General features: G+C 49.0%; 1 protein-coding gene and 1 long non-coding RNA gene across 2 annotated transcripts in view; one reads left to right on the top strand and one right to left on the bottom strand.

The window, feature by feature from the left end:
* LOC115861711 (uncharacterized) overlaps positions 1–17,295 on the bottom strand; it is a 40,717-nt gene extending 23,422 nt beyond the window's left edge. Inside the window, exons 1-2 of the long non-coding RNA XR_004042861.2 lie at positions 17,257–17,295; positions 12,591–12,672 (exon numbers count right to left, since the gene is read on the bottom strand). This is a non-coding gene — a long non-coding RNA (uncharacterized lncRNA). The remainder of the gene's footprint in view (positions 1–12,590; positions 12,673–17,256) is intronic.
* FMOD (fibromodulin) lies at positions 660–9,101 on the top strand. Its single transcript, XM_030872698.2, has 3 exons — positions 660–763; positions 3,474–4,464; positions 8,950–9,101. Exons 2-3 carry the CDS (start codon positions 3,483–3,485, stop codon positions 9,099–9,101), a joined length of 1,134 nt encoding a protein of 377 aa, XP_030728558.1. The 5' UTR covers positions 660–763; positions 3,474–3,482.
* Positions 17,296–17,565: the final 270 nt, after the last annotated feature.

The following is a 17,565-nucleotide window of genomic DNA, read 5'->3' as shown; positions in this document are numbered from 1 at the left end:
GAGTCCTTGCTACAACTCAACAAGGTACTTGTTGCTAACCCTAAGATCATCATGAGACAGGCAAAAGTGCATGAGGCTAGTGAACAGTAAGTGATCAACAAATGTGAGTCCCTTTCTTCCCTTTTATCACAGTGGCGAGAGAGAAACCCTACAGCCCAGACAGGTCTACACTGGTCAGGGATGGAACTGGAGCCAGAGCCAGCTGTCCTGTGTCCTCTCCCTTAGTCCATTAGCCTAACCACCTGCCCGTAGAGGGCGCCGGAGCCCAGAAGGGTGAGCCCTCGCTCTCCCGTGGGACCCGTGGGTTGCTGAAAGAGTTAAGATGCCTCTTCCCAAATCCTGGCCCTCCCCATCCCTGCATCTGCCCTTGTGGGTTTAATGAGAAATCCAGGCGCTTCGCAAGAGACTGTACAAATAACTTCGAGGGCGCCACTAACTCATTCAGCAGAAAGAGACCCTGAGCTGCCAATGCTTTAGGGCAGATGAGTGGAAAGAAGGTGGTTTTTATAGAGTCAGGCGGACAGCAGGATTTTGCGCGGTTGAGTGTGAGCTCCGCCCCTGCAGCAGAGCCGAAAAAGCCAGGATCCGGGCTCCTCAACCCCTCTCTTCACAACATTTGATTAGGAATGTGGGGGCGGGCCCTGGCCTGGCACAGACACACACACTCTCAGTAGACACCCTCACTCCTCTCCCTCTCACACGCTCTCCAACCAAGGAGGCCAGACAGAGAGACGTGGTCATTCTCTGAAAGGTTCAACTCGAGGTAAGTCAGTCATTTTACTTCAGGTTTTGTCCCTGGTAGTTCCACAAAGGGACAACAGCAAAGAGGCTGGGGAGCAGGGCAAGGGCCGGGCGGAAGGAGTCATTCGTCCTTCTCCCATCTGGGCTGTGTCCCAGGATGCTGGAGCCGGGAAAGGGGAGTAGAAGGAAGGGTTTCCAACATGCTGCCTTTGTCCTACAGTTTCTTTCTGTTGGGGGACATCCAATTCTCAGGCATGAAAAAGTGAAGGGCCAGGTATCTAGCATAGCCAGCTCTGCCCCACTACTGCTCAGAAAGCCCACCATCCTAGCCCTGTGTCCCTGCAGTCTCTCTTCAGAAGGGTTGTGGTAACTAAATTCTGTTATGAGAGCGGAGAGGGAGTTTTGTGTAGTGTGTGTGTGCGTACGTGTGCATGCACACGCGTGCTTGTGTGTTGCTGGGGTGAAAGGGAAAGAATACACAGAAATATTGAGACTTGACCAGGTCCAAGGAGCTGTGAAATGGGGATCCAATTCAGGTTAGGGAATAGCTCTGGCTTGACCTCCTGGACTCTGACAGAAGGGAGAAATGGTTCTCTAGAATGGAGAAATGAAAGAACGGCAGTAACTCCTGAGTAAGCTCCCCCCAACTCAGAGAGCGCCAGTCCTAGAAACTCTCCACCTTACAAAGCTCTGAGCACAGGAGGGTCTCTATCATTGGGGGTGGGGTGGGTGAGGATTTAAGAGTATAAACCCTGGAGCAACATTGCTAAGAGATGGGGGTAGGGTAAAGAGAGGAATAAGGTACCACCAAACCCTTTTAGCCATCATGACTCCAAAGGAGACTCAAGTGGGCAGGATGCACAGCCCTGGAAGGCTGGGTCTCGAAGAGGAAGATGGCTCTTGTCTGCCACGGTGCCTAGTCTGGAAGGAGAAATGGAGACAGAGGCTCACTGTGCCAGCCTCCAGACAGCCACTGTGATCCTGCAGCAGCCCAGAGCTGAGCATGGAAAAATGTGCTACTGGTAATGGGCCATTCCGTCCGTCTTCCCCTGGCCAGTGCCAAGGCCCAGCCAGCATGCCCAGGCAGTGGGTGGCTGGGTTGGCCCCTCAGAAACACTGTGGGCTCTTTGTCTGAGGCTGCCTGAGGATGAGCCCGGGGCCTCGCCTCTGCGACCCAGGGGCCTCGCCTCTGCAACCCAGAGGCTAATGGAATAAAGTGGGCCTAAGGGAATTGCTTTCAGGGGACAGAGAGGTCTGACAGAGACGGTGGCCAGAAGGTGACTAGATTGTCACTATTAGGGTCCTTCTCATCGGTTCATTGGATTTGATGTTGGCTTTTAGACTCCTTTCTTTCTCCTGTCCACGGGTGCCAACCCCAGCCAAGGGCCAATAGCAATGTGAATGGTATACGTGCCTATTCCCAGACCAAGAAAGGTTCTAAGGTCTTCTGTCCAAGGGTGACAATCACCCCTCTGGAAGGGACCCATTGCTCACAGGGGTTATGCAGTGCTTTGGCTATAGGTATTCAGAGTAAGACATCCAGACTGATATGCCACCCCATGACCCCTCATCTTCCACTCCTTCAGCTTCCCTCTCAGGTGACACCAAACCCACACTTCTCTCTAAACCTACCCTGCTCTCATCTCGCTAGCATAACAAGCTCGAAGGCAATGGGCTGCCAGGAAATGTGGGGGCCTAGATATGGAGACTGGTAATCCAGAGGTGGCTTGGGATGGGAGAGAAGGATGCCAGAATCCCATTCTAAAGGCATGTTCCCTTGGGCATACTCAAGAGGCTTCAATTCCTGTTCCATTGTTTGATGTTCCTCATTCATTCTCTTGGTCCCATTTGGCTCTTGCATAATGTCCATGGTGGAGCGGGAGAAGTAGTAACACTTTACTGGACAAGTGCAGGAAGACTTGCATGCACTCAGTACCCACTCTAGAAGACAAGTGCCACACCTGGGTGGCAGTGGGCCCAGTCTGGAGGGAATCTGTAACTGTTACATGAAGACCCTGTGCCGGCCAAGTTGCATGTGTAGCCACAGACTGCCAACCAGAGAGTTTCCTCCCCAGCAGACTGTTACAGGTGCTGGTACCACGAGCCCAGGCCTTGTGGTGGCTGCAGGGGGACCACAGCACTCCCCACAGACTCAAAACAGAAACCCTCTGCCTTCCCAAGTAGTTCAGATCTTCCCCTTTGAGATCTCAAGCCACTTCTGGCTGTTTCCCAGAGATATGGAAAGAGCCAGAGGGCTTTTTCCTTGGACTCTTGGGAAACATTATGTCCTGGGGAGTCCAAACTGGATGTGAATTCAGGCCTAAAGAGCACCCACCACCACTACCACTCCCATGGGAATTGCTGTGGCCTTTCTAGCTCCCCCAACAGTACCTTCAGGTTGCTAGAGGTTCCTATGGGCCTGCCCTCCAAAACAAATGCAGCACCTCCATTCAAGCTCCTTTTAATCTCAAAGGCTATGTTTCTGCGACTCTATGACCAGAGGAAAATGCACCTAGCTCCCCGCAGACAGCCACGTTTCTGCTGGACCAAGTGTGCAGGGGCGGCACTGGGAGGAGGCCCAGAGGAAGTGAGAGCAAGGCTACTGCTCACAGCTGTTTGCTGCTGAAGTCAGGTCTGCGTAGCTCAAAGACTAAGGCTCACCTGCTCTGCCTCCCTGCCTCCCTAGAGTCTCACTCACGCCTGCTTACTCTGTTCTCTCTCCCTTCTTGCAGAGAGACAACATGCAGTGGGCTTCCCTCCTGCTGCTGGCAGGGCTCTGCTCCCTTTCCCGGGCCCAATATGAGGAAGACTCCCACTGGTGGTTCCACTACCTCCGCAGCAACCAGCAGTCCACCTACTACGACCCCTATGACCCTTACCCTTATGAGCCCTATGACCCTTACCCCTATGGGGGAGAGGAAGGTCCAGCCTATGCCTACGGCTCTCCACCCCCACCAGAGCCCCGCGACTGCCCCCAGGAGTGCGACTGCCCCCCCAACTTCCCCACAGCCATGTACTGTGACAACCGCAACCTCAAGTACCTACCCTTCGTCCCCTCCCGCATGAAATACGTCTACTTCCAGAACAATCAGATCTCTTCCATCCAGGAGGGCGTTTTCGACAACGCCACTGGGCTGCTCTGGATTGCTCTCCATGGCAACCAGATCACCAGTGATAAGGTGGGCAAGAAGGTCTTCTCCAAGCTGAGGCACCTGGAGAGGCTGTACATGGACCACAACAACCTGACCCGGATGCCTGGCCCACTGCCTCGATCCCTGAGGGAGCTCCATCTCGAGCACAACCAGATCTCGAGGGTCCCCAACAACGCGCTGGAGGGGCTGGAGAACCTCACGGCCTTGTACCTCCAACACAACGAGATCCAGGAAGTGGGCAGTTCGGTGAAAGGCCTCCGGTCACTGATCTTGCTGGACCTGAGTTACAACCACCTTCGGAAGGTGCCTGATGGACTGCCCTCAGCCCTTGAGCAGCTGTACCTAGAGCACAACAATGTCTACTCGGTCCCCGACAGCTACTTCCGGGGGTCGCCCAAGCTGCTGTATGTGCGGCTGTCCCACAACAGTCTCACCAACAGTGGCCTGGCCTCTAACACCTTCAATTCCAGCAGCCTCCTTGAGCTCGATCTCTCCTACAACCAGCTGCAGAAGATCCCCCCAGTGAACACCAACCTGGAGAACCTTTACCTCCAAGGCAATAGGATCAATGGTGAGACTTTCGCAAAGGGGAGTGGGGAGGGCTGTCTGCTGCATTGGAAAGACCCAATTCTGAGTGCTGGGGGCAATACAGAAGAAATAGAAGTAGGGGAACCAAAGAGTACCAATGAAGTAAGCTGAAAACCCTGCCATATCCCTGTACAAAATGGTACATAGTGGCATACTCTTATACTACACAGCAGTGCTAGGAAAAGTCAGTGGGAGAGTGGGTTGGTACGGAAGAAGACTTCCCAGAAGAGGTAAGTCTCAATCTAGGTCTTGAGAGATAAGCGGGCATGGGCTGGAGGAACACAGGACTGGGCCCTTCTGAGAAATGCAATTGCCACAAACAAAGGGACCAGTCATTTAACAGGCCACCTGGAGGGGGCAGCCAGGAAATTCCTGTGTCTAAGAGGTAGGGGTCATGTGTTAAGCAGTGAGAGAGGAGCTGGGAGAGGTTGGGGAGGTGGCAGTTCATAGACAGGGGGGTTTAAGTTGAACTTCTACGGTCCGTCTCAGGAGGAAAGTGTGCTGTTAAGAAACCGTGGTATCTGCACTTTCTCACTGACCCGGAAGAGGATGAGCTCTCTGTTTCCACCTGATCTACTCATGCCTCGACAGCCTGGTCTTGTGTCTGGATGTTTATTTGCTTTTTAAACATAACAACTGGTGGACAAGAATTTGTAGCCTCTCAGAGCTGAATGCAGCACTTGCTCTGGCTGGTTCTCCCGGGAGTACAAGGAGCCCCTGGTGGCAGGGCAGAGGCCCCCTAGGGTAACATGAGCCTGACCACCGCCAAACCCTGGGGTGGTGGACAAGGACAAGGGCTTCTTGTTTTCCAAGCTCTTCCCAGAAAAAGCCTAAAGTGCTGCCTCTCTGTGTCCAAGAACTAAAATCTTCATTTCAGATTGGATTATCTAGTTGATTTTCAGCTCCCTCTCAGGATCTTGTGTTCACAATGTGTTTACATTACCCCAGGGCCTCTGATATCTTAATCCAGCTGGAAGGTACAGAGCCAGATTTTAACCTCTCTTCCTCTGCAGCAAAGTACCCCTCTCCCTGGGGAATGAAGGACTCATTAATGACCATTGGCAAAGGGCTCTGAAGTAGAGCCTGCTGAGAGCAAACAGCACCATCAAAGCATGGATAGGGACTGAGTCTACAACCTCTCCCATCAATACTTTCTCTCCCTGTGCTCAGGGAACAGATCAGTCGTTTGGCAAGATGTTAACGAGCTAGACAGCCCTCTGAGTGAGAGAGGCACCAGTCCCAGAGGTTGACTGTGAGGTGGGCAAGGTGAAGAGGTCCCTGGTTCTCTAGTTGGAAGTGCAAGACACCATCATGTATAGGGCAAACTGTTTTGTATTTAAAGTCTCTCTTTCTTTGGGGGGTGGGGGTGTGGGGGTGCGGGTCTTCCTATTCCCAAGGCAGGGTTCTCTGGTCTCCAAGATGTTGCATGCTGCAAAGGGTTTGACATTTGCTTGTAGCTGTTCATCATCCCACCCAGAAGTCACCACTACTTATCTGCCACCCATTCTAAATACAGGAGGATCGTCACAACAGAAACGTCATATTGTATACAGTGCTTTATCAGAGTTTGACCCTGAAAATGTGACAGCAAAGAGCAGCTGTCACGGGAGAGAAGCCGTTAGTTATTGCCTGACTGTACAATCAGAAAACTTGGGGTGAGGAAGTCTCCATTGCAGCATCTTGTCACCCTGTCTTCTTGCAGAACCACATCTGCCGCTCAAATACAAGGTGGTTCACCCCTTCCAAAAGCTCTGCTAAAGATAAAATCACTTTAGTCGAGTGTCTCAAGGTCTTGCAAGAAATTTCTCCCTTAAGTCAAACCTAAAAATGTCCAGTGCCTACCCCAAATCCCTTCTTGTGCAATTTAAGCCAAAGCCCCTTTGTCTGGATATCTCCCTTTTAGTCTTCTTTTGGCAAAATAACACCAACTCCTTATTTTTCTTAATTAGTGGATGAATACATGTAAAGTGCTTGGTTCGCCTGGCACATTATTGAAAAAGCAATACACAGTAACTATATTATAAGCTTTTCTTCTATTGCCACTTTGAAATTGCCAGGTACAGTTTTGTTCTGTTTTTTATTTTTTTCATCGCAAAGATGGGGAAACTGAGACACAGAGAAGGAAAGGCAATCTCTTTAGGTCACCCAGATCTTGTAGCATAGCCTCTACCATCAACAGCAAAGGACTGAAAGCCAGGCTTCTCTAGCTGAGAATGGAAGGAGTATCTCTCTGATTCAGACCAACAGCAGGAAAGACAGTTCTCCAGGCTCAGGCCCTCGCCTGGGCCAATGTGAAGGAGGTCTCCCTGCACAGCTGGTCAGGGACCCAGAGCAGGGGTGGGTGGTGAAGGTGGGATATTGAAGCAACCCTCTGAGAGGGGAGCTAAAAGGACAGGAGCTGAAGGGTGTGCAGTGGAATTAGGCCCGGCCCTCTCCCTCCCCCTTCCTTCTTCCATTAGCATCTCCCTCAGTTTTTCCAGCCTGGCAAGAGCAGGAAACACAGCTCAGAATGTTATCCAGCAGCTCTGAGATCCAGGGGGCAGGGCGGGTGTACCAGGAGAAATTTGGAAAGACTTTTGTCAGAATTTAATCCGGGATGGAAAGTGTCCTCCGGAGTCTCCAAGCAGAAGCCCCGTCCTATTCATGAGCTTAGGGAAGATAAACAGGGGGCTCACGGTGCTCAACCTGTGGATAGAATCTACACATGCTGTGTGCTGAGCAGCCCCTCAGTGCTCAACAGTTGGGATCCAGGACTTTAGCAGGCAGTCTGAAGGCCCCAGGATGGTGTAGAGAATCTATGGTGGAACCTCTAAGTGCAGTCTGCCGACAGGGTTGGAGGTGATATTTAAGCTGGGCCACTTTACTTCTCCCCAGCCCAACTCACTCCACCTGTTCCACACAGACACCATAGACCTGGCCCCTGGCCTTGGCTCTGCCCCCAACCTGTCCACCTGGAGGCCACTTGATCTATTCCCTGGGACCAGAAAGGAAACATCCAAAAGCATTCCAGGTCTCCACCCCCACCCCGCACCGAGTGCTCTCCAAAGAAGGGTATTTCCTGTTCTCATTATTCTTTGGGGCTGGGTTTTCTATCTTACATTTGCAGTACAAGTTAACTGGCTGCAGCCTCAGCCCATCTCCTCTCTGTCAGTCTTGACAGAGACTGAAAAGAATTGCTAGCGCTAATTTAAAAAACAATTTCTTCATCTATCTAAGCTCTCCATACTGTCTTCCTTGCAACCTTCACGTTCATACCCATAATCTCTCCATCCACAATGCCCTCGAAGGTCACCTCTAGGAAGAGAGTTAGGAAAGCCTTCCTCCCATTCCTCCTGCCCTGCTCCAGGCTGACACACAGCTCCTGACCACTGTGGCAAGCAGAGGAATGCCTCTGGTTGAGGCAAAAGCAAGCCCAGCTCTGGGTCTGCCTAAGTGTTACAGCCTACGGAGACCCGACAGGTAACCTCACCCAAAGCCCCTTTGACATGAGCCACCTTCCTGATGCTCTCACACATCGTGTTGAAGGCAGCCTCTAGGGGCTTCAGCAGCTTCTCAGTGGTGACTCTGGCTGTCCTTGCTGGAGTTTTAGCTGAGTTCTTGGTTTTTATCCTTCAAGTTCCTGACCCAGCAGGCTAGAGACAGAGGTGGCTGATCTGTCCAAGAGGACAACCAGAGGGAGAACGAGGTGAATGGTAGCAGAAGGATTTGTATTTAAATCAAACAGAACTACTGTATCAATTAGGACTGCATGGTTTGGAGGGAAAATCTTCAAAAAAGGGTACTTCTTTTGAGATTACAAAAAAGGAGGGTAAACCGTATCATATTAAATGTGGGATGCAAGAGAGTTATTTATTGGACTTTTGAGCTCCATAGCACCCTGTTTATCTATCAGTTTCCATCTCCTTAGACCTCAGGGCCTTGCTCACTCCTTTGGCCTTACTCAGAATGTACACGGACAACGCCCTCAAAGCTCTGCACTCAGAGACACTTGTCTCTCAGTCTAGATTTTCTCTCTTTAATTTTCTGCCACTTGCTCTATCTGCAAAGTGTTAGGAAATAGTCCAGATTTAAGTCCCTGCATTTCCCCAGTCTTCCTTCTTAAAGCAATTCGGAAACACCCTCCTCTCCAAAAGCAATCAAAGCTGCTAGGGTTCGTCTTTGACTGCCTTCTGCTGCCACCTGCTGCCTAAAGATGGGAAAAGATCAAGGCCTGGCTGGAAGGACATTCCAGGGTCTACAGAGAGGGATGAGTATGAGGTGGAGCTATGCAGGCAGAGACCCCACTCTGTCTCTGGTTCTGCCCACTAATTGGTGCAAGTATGACTCCGATCCTGGAAAGTGCCTGCCCCACCCAGCTGAGTTCCACCTCTCACATTAGAAGCTTCACAGAGGAGGTCTGGCCTCACTGCGGACCCAGGTCCCTGATCTGGGCTTCTCCGACCCACCCCCACCCCTCTTGTTCCCACAGAGTTCTCCATCAGCAGCTTCTGCACCGTGGTGGACGTCATGAATTTCTCCAAGCTGCAGGTGCTGCGCCTGGACGGGAACGAGATCAAGCGCAGCGCCATGCCGCCCGACGCACCCCTCTGCCTGCGCGTCGCCAGCCTCATCGAGATCTGAGTGGCCCACGCACTGGGCGCGGGGCCAGAGCCCCCGTGCCCCTCTGCATTTGGCTTGATGGTTTGGTTTGGCTTTTGCTGTAAGGTCTGGGACAGACCATGTGACAGAAGTCCATGGGCTCCCTCTACAGTTTTCTACCCTGTAGGCAAGTTCAGGTGGAATCAGGGGACAGGCAGCCTTCTTCTGAGGGACATGAAACTCTCCTTTCCAGGACAGAAGTGGTGGCAGACTTCTTCAGGGACTTCTGTCCCTGAAGTCCCAACCCCAGAAATCTCATTACCCGTTCTTCACAACGATCTGGTGCCGTGAACCCTAAAATTTGCTTGAGCAATAGTACATAACCTTACTTTTTAAACCATCACTGATTCTATCTGTGAGCAGCGCTTGACAGCTCTGCCATGTGCTGGGCTAGGTGTGCAGTTACTCTGGGCTCCCACTCGCTGCTTCTCAGTATATACCTCTTTGGCCAACTGCCTCCTCTTAAGTCCACCTCATCCACTCAACATGGCCCCACAGACACGTCTTCTCTGCCTTGGGCAGAGGCAGGAGACCCCAAGGCATGTGCTCATCTGCCCAGTGCCTGTGCAGAGAACTCACACTCGCATCTGAGGTTGGAAGGACACCAAGAGTCACCTCTACACCAGAGGTCACCAGTATGATGACCATGTTCTTGGCTTGATGTGGGAGGAGAAAAGCAACCTCAGGCTTAGCTAAATGTATAGGGCTAGATTTTAACAGCTAAGCAATTCTTTGAAGGTGGATCAGACTTCAGAAGAGGAAAGGCCATGGACTCAGCTGGAGACTAGTTTGGGCTTGACTGAAAAAAAAAAAAAAAAGAGGAAAGGCCAGATTCTGCTTATCGTCAGCATCCATAATGGAGGCAAACACACCTCGAATTGGCTGAATTGAGGAAGCAGCTGCAGTAGTTTCATGCTTAGCCAGCACTCTCTGCATTCCCAGCAGCTCCCTACTTGGGTCTTTATCTTCAAAGGCAGAGTCCATGCGGTTCTCAAAGCATGAGAGAGGTAATTTGTCCTCTCCTCTTATGCAAGCAGAAAGGTCTATATCCTGATGGGAGAGACAGACTCCAACCAGCCCAGGATTTGCCAAAGGAGGAGGCTGTGGTATTAATTGTTTTCTCCTAAGGCCACAGTTAATAGTACCAGCTCTGGCTGGAGACGCTCATTGGGTCAGTGAAGCCCAGGCCCGGCAGCCAAATCTTGCCTGTACTGAGCACAAAACCCTCTGCTTTCACATCTCTGAGCTACACTCTCATTACTGAAGATGGCTGTTGCTTTATAGCTTGGGTGGAGAGCAATTAGTTCTTCCCATTTCTGAAAGGAGTGTTGTCTGGGGACCTAACCCTCCTGCTCTTTGGGGTACCATTGGGATGGAGCCATCCAGGCAGCCATGGCCAGGGACTGCTTGAGGACAGCTAGCCCTAATCTGCTCCTTGCCCAGATGCCACTGTGTCCCTGATACAGTGTATGCTTTGAAGCCGTTTTCCTGAAAAGGGAAGGGGGGGATACTTGGACTGCTTCTTGGCTCCAGACCTTGAAATCCACAAAAGCCAAACCAGCTCATTTCAACAAAGGAGCTCTGAGGTGAGGGGCAAGGCTGCCCCTTGCCCCAGGGCTCTTCAGAAAGTATCTGCATGTGAACACCATCATGCCTCTATAAAGGATCCTTATCACAGGAAAAGCATGAGTGGTGGCTAACCCAACCAATAAAGTTATTTTACAATTGCATCTGCAAGAATGGAGTCAATTAAGGCAGACACAGAAGGGTTACTTTAAGGGGGGGGGGTCACATAAGCCTCAGACTGGAGGAGCCCACTTTCTCATCTATTCTGCTTGGGTAGATATAGCTAAGAGGTTTTTAAAAAGTCACCTGTATAAAATCTCTAGTTAGCAAACTCTGTGCTCTGGAAGTTCTTCTTTAAGTCTAACTTCAATCTCACTAGCTCCATATTTCCTTCCATTTGGTCCCCAAGAGATAAAGAAAAAAATTATTTTTTTCAATCATTCTATCATTTTTCTCCTTCAACCATCCTCCCTTGTTTACCCAGTAATTATGGCGCTGGTGGGTCCAGAGTATTGTTGTCTTAACGGCGCCTGCCCTCTAGTGGCAACTATGTAGAACTGAGGGCAGTCAAGTACTGCAAAGCCAAGTTGGGCCTGGAAGAGGAAAATAAGCATTCAAGTAGCCCATCTGCTCTTTCATTCAACTTCTCAATGCACATTTCTTTTTTCTTTTTTTAAAGAAGATGTTGGGGGTAGGAGTTAATTAATTAATTAATTAATTTTTGCTGTGTTGGGTCTTCGTTTCTGTGCGAGGGCTTTCTCTAGTTGTGGCAAGTGGGGGCCACTCTTCATCGCGGTGCGCGGGCCTCTCACTATCACGGCCTCTCTTGTTGCGCAGCACAGGCTCCAGACGCACAGGCTCCGTATTTGTGGCTCACGGGCCCAGTTGCTCCACGGCATCTGGGATCTTCCCAGACCAGGGCTCGAACCCGTGTCCCCTGCATTAGCAGGCAGACTCTCAACCACTGCGCCACCAGGGAAGCCCTCAATGCACGTTTCTTGAAAGCCTTTAAGAGCTAGGCTTGTGCTTTTAGGACAATTCACTATTTTCTAATAGAGAAATAACCACAACTGATATTTACTGAGCTGAATATATTATTTACTGAAGATATTCACTAATATATTCTGTGAAATTCTGTTTCTAAATCCAGTGCTTCTCAAGGGGGTAGCAGGGGTGGATTATCCATCAGGCTCTGATGGATAAAAGTTGTCTCTTTTCCTTTAAGCTACCGTTTGATCAGTACTTATGTGTTAGGTGTTTTATTTATATGGCTTCATTAGCATTCCTAAACATTCTATGCCATTGGTACTATTATTTTCACTATTTTATATAGATGGAGAGACTGAGGCACAAAGAGGCTGAGGTCACCCAGGAAGAAAGCATCGAGGCCAGGATCTGACCCCAGGCCATCTCTCTCCCCAGCCTGCCAGTTTTGCTATACTGTTTCTACTGTGCTAGCCTGAAGATCTCTGTGTTACTGGTGTATGCAGAACTGCTAGGAGTGTGGGGGATGTTTGGTGGTAGATGGGGTCTCACAAGGCGGGGGGAGGCCATCCGACTTTATTTTTTGTGGACCTAAATCCATTCTGCTAGCATTCACAGTCCCTTTATGAATTTTCCAATTAAAATTCACTCTTCATCAATAAATATTTACCACAAGCCCTTGGTCAGGCACTGGGGATACTGCAGACAATAAAGGCAAGCCTTCCTTGCCATTGGGGGATTTATAATCTGGTGCAGTGACAAGCAGTGAACTAAAGAGTCACCCCAAGGACCACATAGTTACAAACTGAGAAAGGGCTGTGAAGGAGATGAGGATGGGTCTACATGAGGATTATCAAGGAGCCTGACCTAGTCTGGAGGAACATGGGCAGATAATCAGATATGGAGGGAGAGTGTACTTACCTAGATGAAGAGATGGGAGGAGAGTCCAGCAGAGATAACAGCATGTATAGACCTCCTAATGCAGGAGGAAGCTTCCTGGACACTGAAAGACAGCAAAAATGGCTGGGGGCACAGTGGCAAGGAGCAACGAGGCTGGAGCTGTAGGCAGGGGTAAAACCAACTACTGCCTTTATTCTCTTATTTCAGACACAAGTACCAAAAAACTTTACCAACATTCCAAAGCCCCGGCTCAATCTCACAGTTCTGTCTTCCAGCAACTAACGGGCAGATCTCACTTCGCACCATCAGAGCCTTTTCTGAAACTTTTAAAGGTGGCAATCCATGCCCACTTTCTCCCATTCGGCTCTGAGCCCCAATGGACACTTAACCAATAATCAAAGCAACAGAAGGTATGGTGTAACCAGGGAGTCTTGACATTTGTGGACCCCTCTGGCAGCCTGCCAAAGCCTATGGACCTCTTCTCGAAATGTTTTTGAAGGTATAAAATAAAATCCATTGGATTCCAAAGGAAACCAATGAAGTACAGTTATCAAAATGTATAAATATTTTAGATCATATATATATAAATATTTATTAATGTCATAAATAATGAGATCCAGCAACAAGTCTAAATACAGTCATTTCGAAGTGCTAATGAGCATGAATGTATGTATTGTCAATAACTGTAATGTGATATGAAAATATCTGTAATTTCAGTTGGTGACAAAGCTTCAGGCTGCTAATATTGCAGCGACTTGTTACCTTCATAATTGAAGGGAATGCTAAATTTCACTTAGCAGTGTGAAAAATGAAGATTCAGTGTTTTCTCATCCAAGTTCTGGGACCCTCCCTAAATTAAGCCATGAAAAGACAGGCAGAAATGCAGATCATAGAGGAAAGGCAAGAAGAGAAGGCAAATCATGGTCTTGTCTCTCTATGAGCACAGCTCAATCATTCAACAAATTTTTTCTGTATGCAAAATCCTGAGCCAGATAATGTCAATAGTTGGTGCATTTAGTGTATGAAAGAATGAATGTAAAGGTCTCCAGGTACTTGCTGTGGAATTTGGTGGAGACAAAAATAACTAACTTGCATTACATCCACAGGGGAAGTAGAGAGTTGTTTGTGTCTTTAAACTTTACAGAGTAGCACTTTCTGTATTACTCTGCTTCTTTCAGTGAACATTGTGTGTTCAAGATTTATCCATATTGATTCTTGTGGTTCCAGTTCATTCATTCTAACCATTGTGTGAAAACACCTAAATTTATTTCTCTATTCTCCTTTTGAGGGACATTTAGATTATTTTCAATACTGTAATGTTAGAAACAAATGATGCAGTGAACATCCTTTTATCTGTCTCTTTGAGATTGCATTTGAGAGTCTCCCTAGCGTTTACATCAGGATTTCTTAACAGTGCGCTACTGGCCTTTGGCTCTGGATAATTCTTTGTGGGGCAAGGGGAGGGGGGACAGAGTGGACTGCCTGTAGGATGTTTAGCAGCATCCCTGGCCTCTATCCACGAGATGCCATTAGCATCTGTCCCCTCCCCAGTCCAACTTAAAAATATCTCCAAATTTGCCAAATGTTCCCTGGGGGGTCAAAACCACCACCAGTTAAAAACTACTGGTATTTATGCCCAGGAGGGAACTGCTAAGTCGTGAAATATGAACAATTTACCTCTACTAGATTCTGTCAAACTGCTCTCCAAAGGGGTTGTACGAATGTGCACTCACACCAGTTGTACCTGAGCCTCCATTTCCCCACATCCCCATGACGCCAAATACTGCTTCAGACTTTAGTAATTTGGACAGTCTGATGGATGAGACTTGGTATTGATATTTATTTTAATTTGCATGCCCATCTTTTTCTTTTCAAAGATGATAGCAATTACACTGATCTATTCCTTCTTAGAAGCTATGCTGAGCCTTTGTTGACAGTCTCCAAAAAGGAAAGGAGCTAAATCTGCTGGCCCAGCACAGAGAACCTGGAGCTGGAATCTGCCTGCTGAGCATGCCGCAGCAGAACTGGTCCTCAACCCCATCCCAGACTAGCTCCCTCCACCAAGAAGGCTGGGGGAAGCCCCAAATGGGACACAGCCCTCTGTGCTGTGGGGAAGTGTGAGCAACTTGCATCTTTTCTAGTCTACCTGGCCATGGAAGCAAATACAGAGATTAGAAGGGGTAGGGAGGTGGTCTCTCTTGCCGGGTACAGGGGGCTGGGAATAACAGCATCCTCAGTGTCCCACCCAAAGCCCACCCCAAAGGAGCTGCTGTAGCTACAATGGCTGTGATGGCGTTTGTAAGCAGTGGCAGTGGGCAGGTGCAGATGAGAAAGCATCAGCAACAGGTAACTACATGAACAGTAAGTGAAGGGCAGCATCAAAGGTGAGCATCTCCCCAACCTCAGGTCACAAGGCACCAGGCCATGACTCATGAGCATTGGCGAAGGCAGCAGTGAGGATGGTCTGTAAGACCCCACACCCCACCAAGGATAGAAAGAGAGAGGTAAGAGGCAAGCAGCTGTGCTAGCTGCAGTAAGGCACGTCCACCTATTGGCTCCATTGTCACACCACCAGATCATCCTTTACTTGTAAGTCAGAAGAGGATATGTGGGGGATCCACAGTCAATACGACACATCATTTCATGTGTTAGTTGAGCAACCTGGTTAGACTGTAAATTCTTTAAAGGTAGAGAGCGTGTCATATGATCCCTCCATATACCTCACAACAGTTAGCACAAAGCTGGGTTCATAAGTTTTTAATAACAACTGTTGGATCATATTTCTGGGAGCCAAATGGAAATAGTAGCATAAAATGAATTTAATAGCCTGTTGCACACACCCACACCCACACCCACACAAACACACCCCTTCTAATTTCCAAAAAAATATGAAGTGCTTTCAACAGTATGACCCCAGTTATTTTCCCAAAATATCTATAAAGTAAGGAGCCAGGTCTGATTCACCCACTTTACAGATAGGGTAATTGAGACCTAACACTTTTTATTGACTTGTCCCTAATGGCATATACTCAACACTGAAACCCAGGTCTGCTGGCTTCCCACTGAAATACACCCCAGTGCTGGGTGCCCCTTGCATCCTCCCTGTCCCCGGCATCTGGCACCACTGAGGTGCCCCAGACACATCATTGCTTTTGTTCTTAATAATGCAAAACATCAACAAAGGCCACTTCTGACATCAACAGGGTACAGCAGGTGATAGAACATGGCAGGATGACCACTAGGGGTCTGGGAGCACTGAACTGCCAGCCTCTGTGTTCACTGAAGAAAATCTATGGACCAGTGTGTAGCATTCGGGGGAGAGGCAGAGACTGCAGAAAAGATGAGTCTCTGAGCAACAAGAAAGGACTTCAGTGGAGAGTTTTGGGAAAAACTTAACAATCACACCTTGGTGTTAATGTAAGTATATGGAGAGGTCAGGTAAGACACTCCATGAGTTCGTGAAAAAAAAGGAGACTGTTAAATCCTGTTAAAAATGGGATTACTGTAAATCCTCAGACACTGCTGTTCTAAAATTTTTGAGAGGGAGGAATTTGAAGAAAAGTCCTTGACTCTGAGCTTCCACTGCCAGGGGCACAGGTTCGATTCCTCGTTGGGGAATCCCTCATGCTGAATATGGCGAAAAAAAAAAAAACCTTAAGAAAAGTCCTTGAGGAAAAACGAATCCTATCTTGCCAACAGATCTCTCCCTTCGTAAAATCTGAGCTAAAACAGGACCCATGTGAAGGCTGGGAGCTGTGAGACTGTGCTAAGTTTTATTCTGAGTCCTAAATTGTTTTACTGATAGTAATTTTAAATGTCCCTAGAATCTAGTTGTTAGCCCTAGCACCTAAACCAAGAATGGGGGGCTGAGATTAACTGTGGGGAAGTAATACTCATTCCTTCTTTATTAATATCTAAAATAATATCATTTATTAGGCATTATGTGTCAGGCATTTTGTCATAATAATGCTAGGAGGTAGGTGCTATTATCATTAGCATTTTTCATTGGTAAAAACTGAGGTTCAGAGAGGTGAAGTATCTGCTCAAGGTCACACAGCCAGTAGCAGTGGCAGAGCTGGAATTGTACCCTGTCACGGTCTCTAGAGTCTTAATCTTGATGCTACCGTGCTAGGTTCTTTGAATATGTATGTGTGTATGTTTGTGTGCATTGAGGTGGGGGAACAAAGTTATTCAAAATGCTTTCTCTTACAAAGCTTACAATGTATGTCCTCAGAAATGTATACTGTACTAAGTCTAGGAGGTTGGTGCCAATAGGTACAGTGTAATAAAGCGGATGATTAAGTTGGTTTTAGAGGATGGGTGACTGGTAACACGGCCCTAGGAGGGCGTGAGCACACACAGATGTACAAAAAGAAAACGAAGAGGGCCCGAGTAACAAACTTGGGAAAATAAACGCCCAAATACAGAGGGACTTTGGAGAGAGGACCGAGGAGGTTTCAGAAACCCGGAACCTCCAAAATTGCTCAAGAAAGGCTGCACCAGCCCTGCAGTCGGTCAGGCTGTGAGGAAGGCCTGAGAAATGGAGGAAAGACCTAAGCTTTAGGGACCCGAGACGCTCTAGCAGCAGGTGGCGGGAGGGAAGGGGTCCCGTCACAGAGGCCGCCACTTCTCGGCCCCTCCCCCGCCTGCCCTTTCCTGGTGAAAGGCCCGATTCTCCGCTACCTACCCGCGTAGCACCTCCACTCCGAAAACGCGTAGTGTCCCGCCTCCCCCCGCCCCCCATTTTTAACTCCTCTCTGCCAAACCTCGACATCAAGGAGAGCTTTGACTGGTCCGCTGTGCCCCAGGGCCAGCCAATCAGCAGCTTGTTACCAAGGTGGGGGCTTCCCAGAGGGGGCGGAGGCTGCGGCACTACCCAGTTGCCAAACTAGGAAAACGAACTAGCTAGCGCGTTTGGTCGCGTTTCAAGGTCCCAGACAGCTTCTCCGTAGGGACTGAGGGACGTGGATGATTGGCCGGGGGCTCCTCCCTCTGC

The sequence above is a fragment of the Globicephala melas genome, chromosome 1, assembly GCF_963455315.2.
Source record: "Globicephala melas chromosome 1, mGloMel1.2, whole genome shotgun sequence".
Lineage (NCBI taxonomy): Eukaryota > Metazoa > Chordata > Mammalia > Artiodactyla > Delphinidae > Globicephala > Globicephala melas.
This window is presented reverse-complemented; position numbering and strand designations above follow the sequence as displayed.

Coding starts and splice junctions, on each gene's coding strand:
- FMOD (XM_030872698.2), top strand. CDS start 3,483: ATGCAGTGGGCTTCCCTCCTGCTGCTGGCAGGGCTCTGCTCCCTTTCC. Junction 4,465..8,949: donor CCAAGGCAATAGGATCAATG/GTGAGACTTTCG, acceptor TTGTTCCCACAG/AGTTCTCCATCAGCAGCTTC.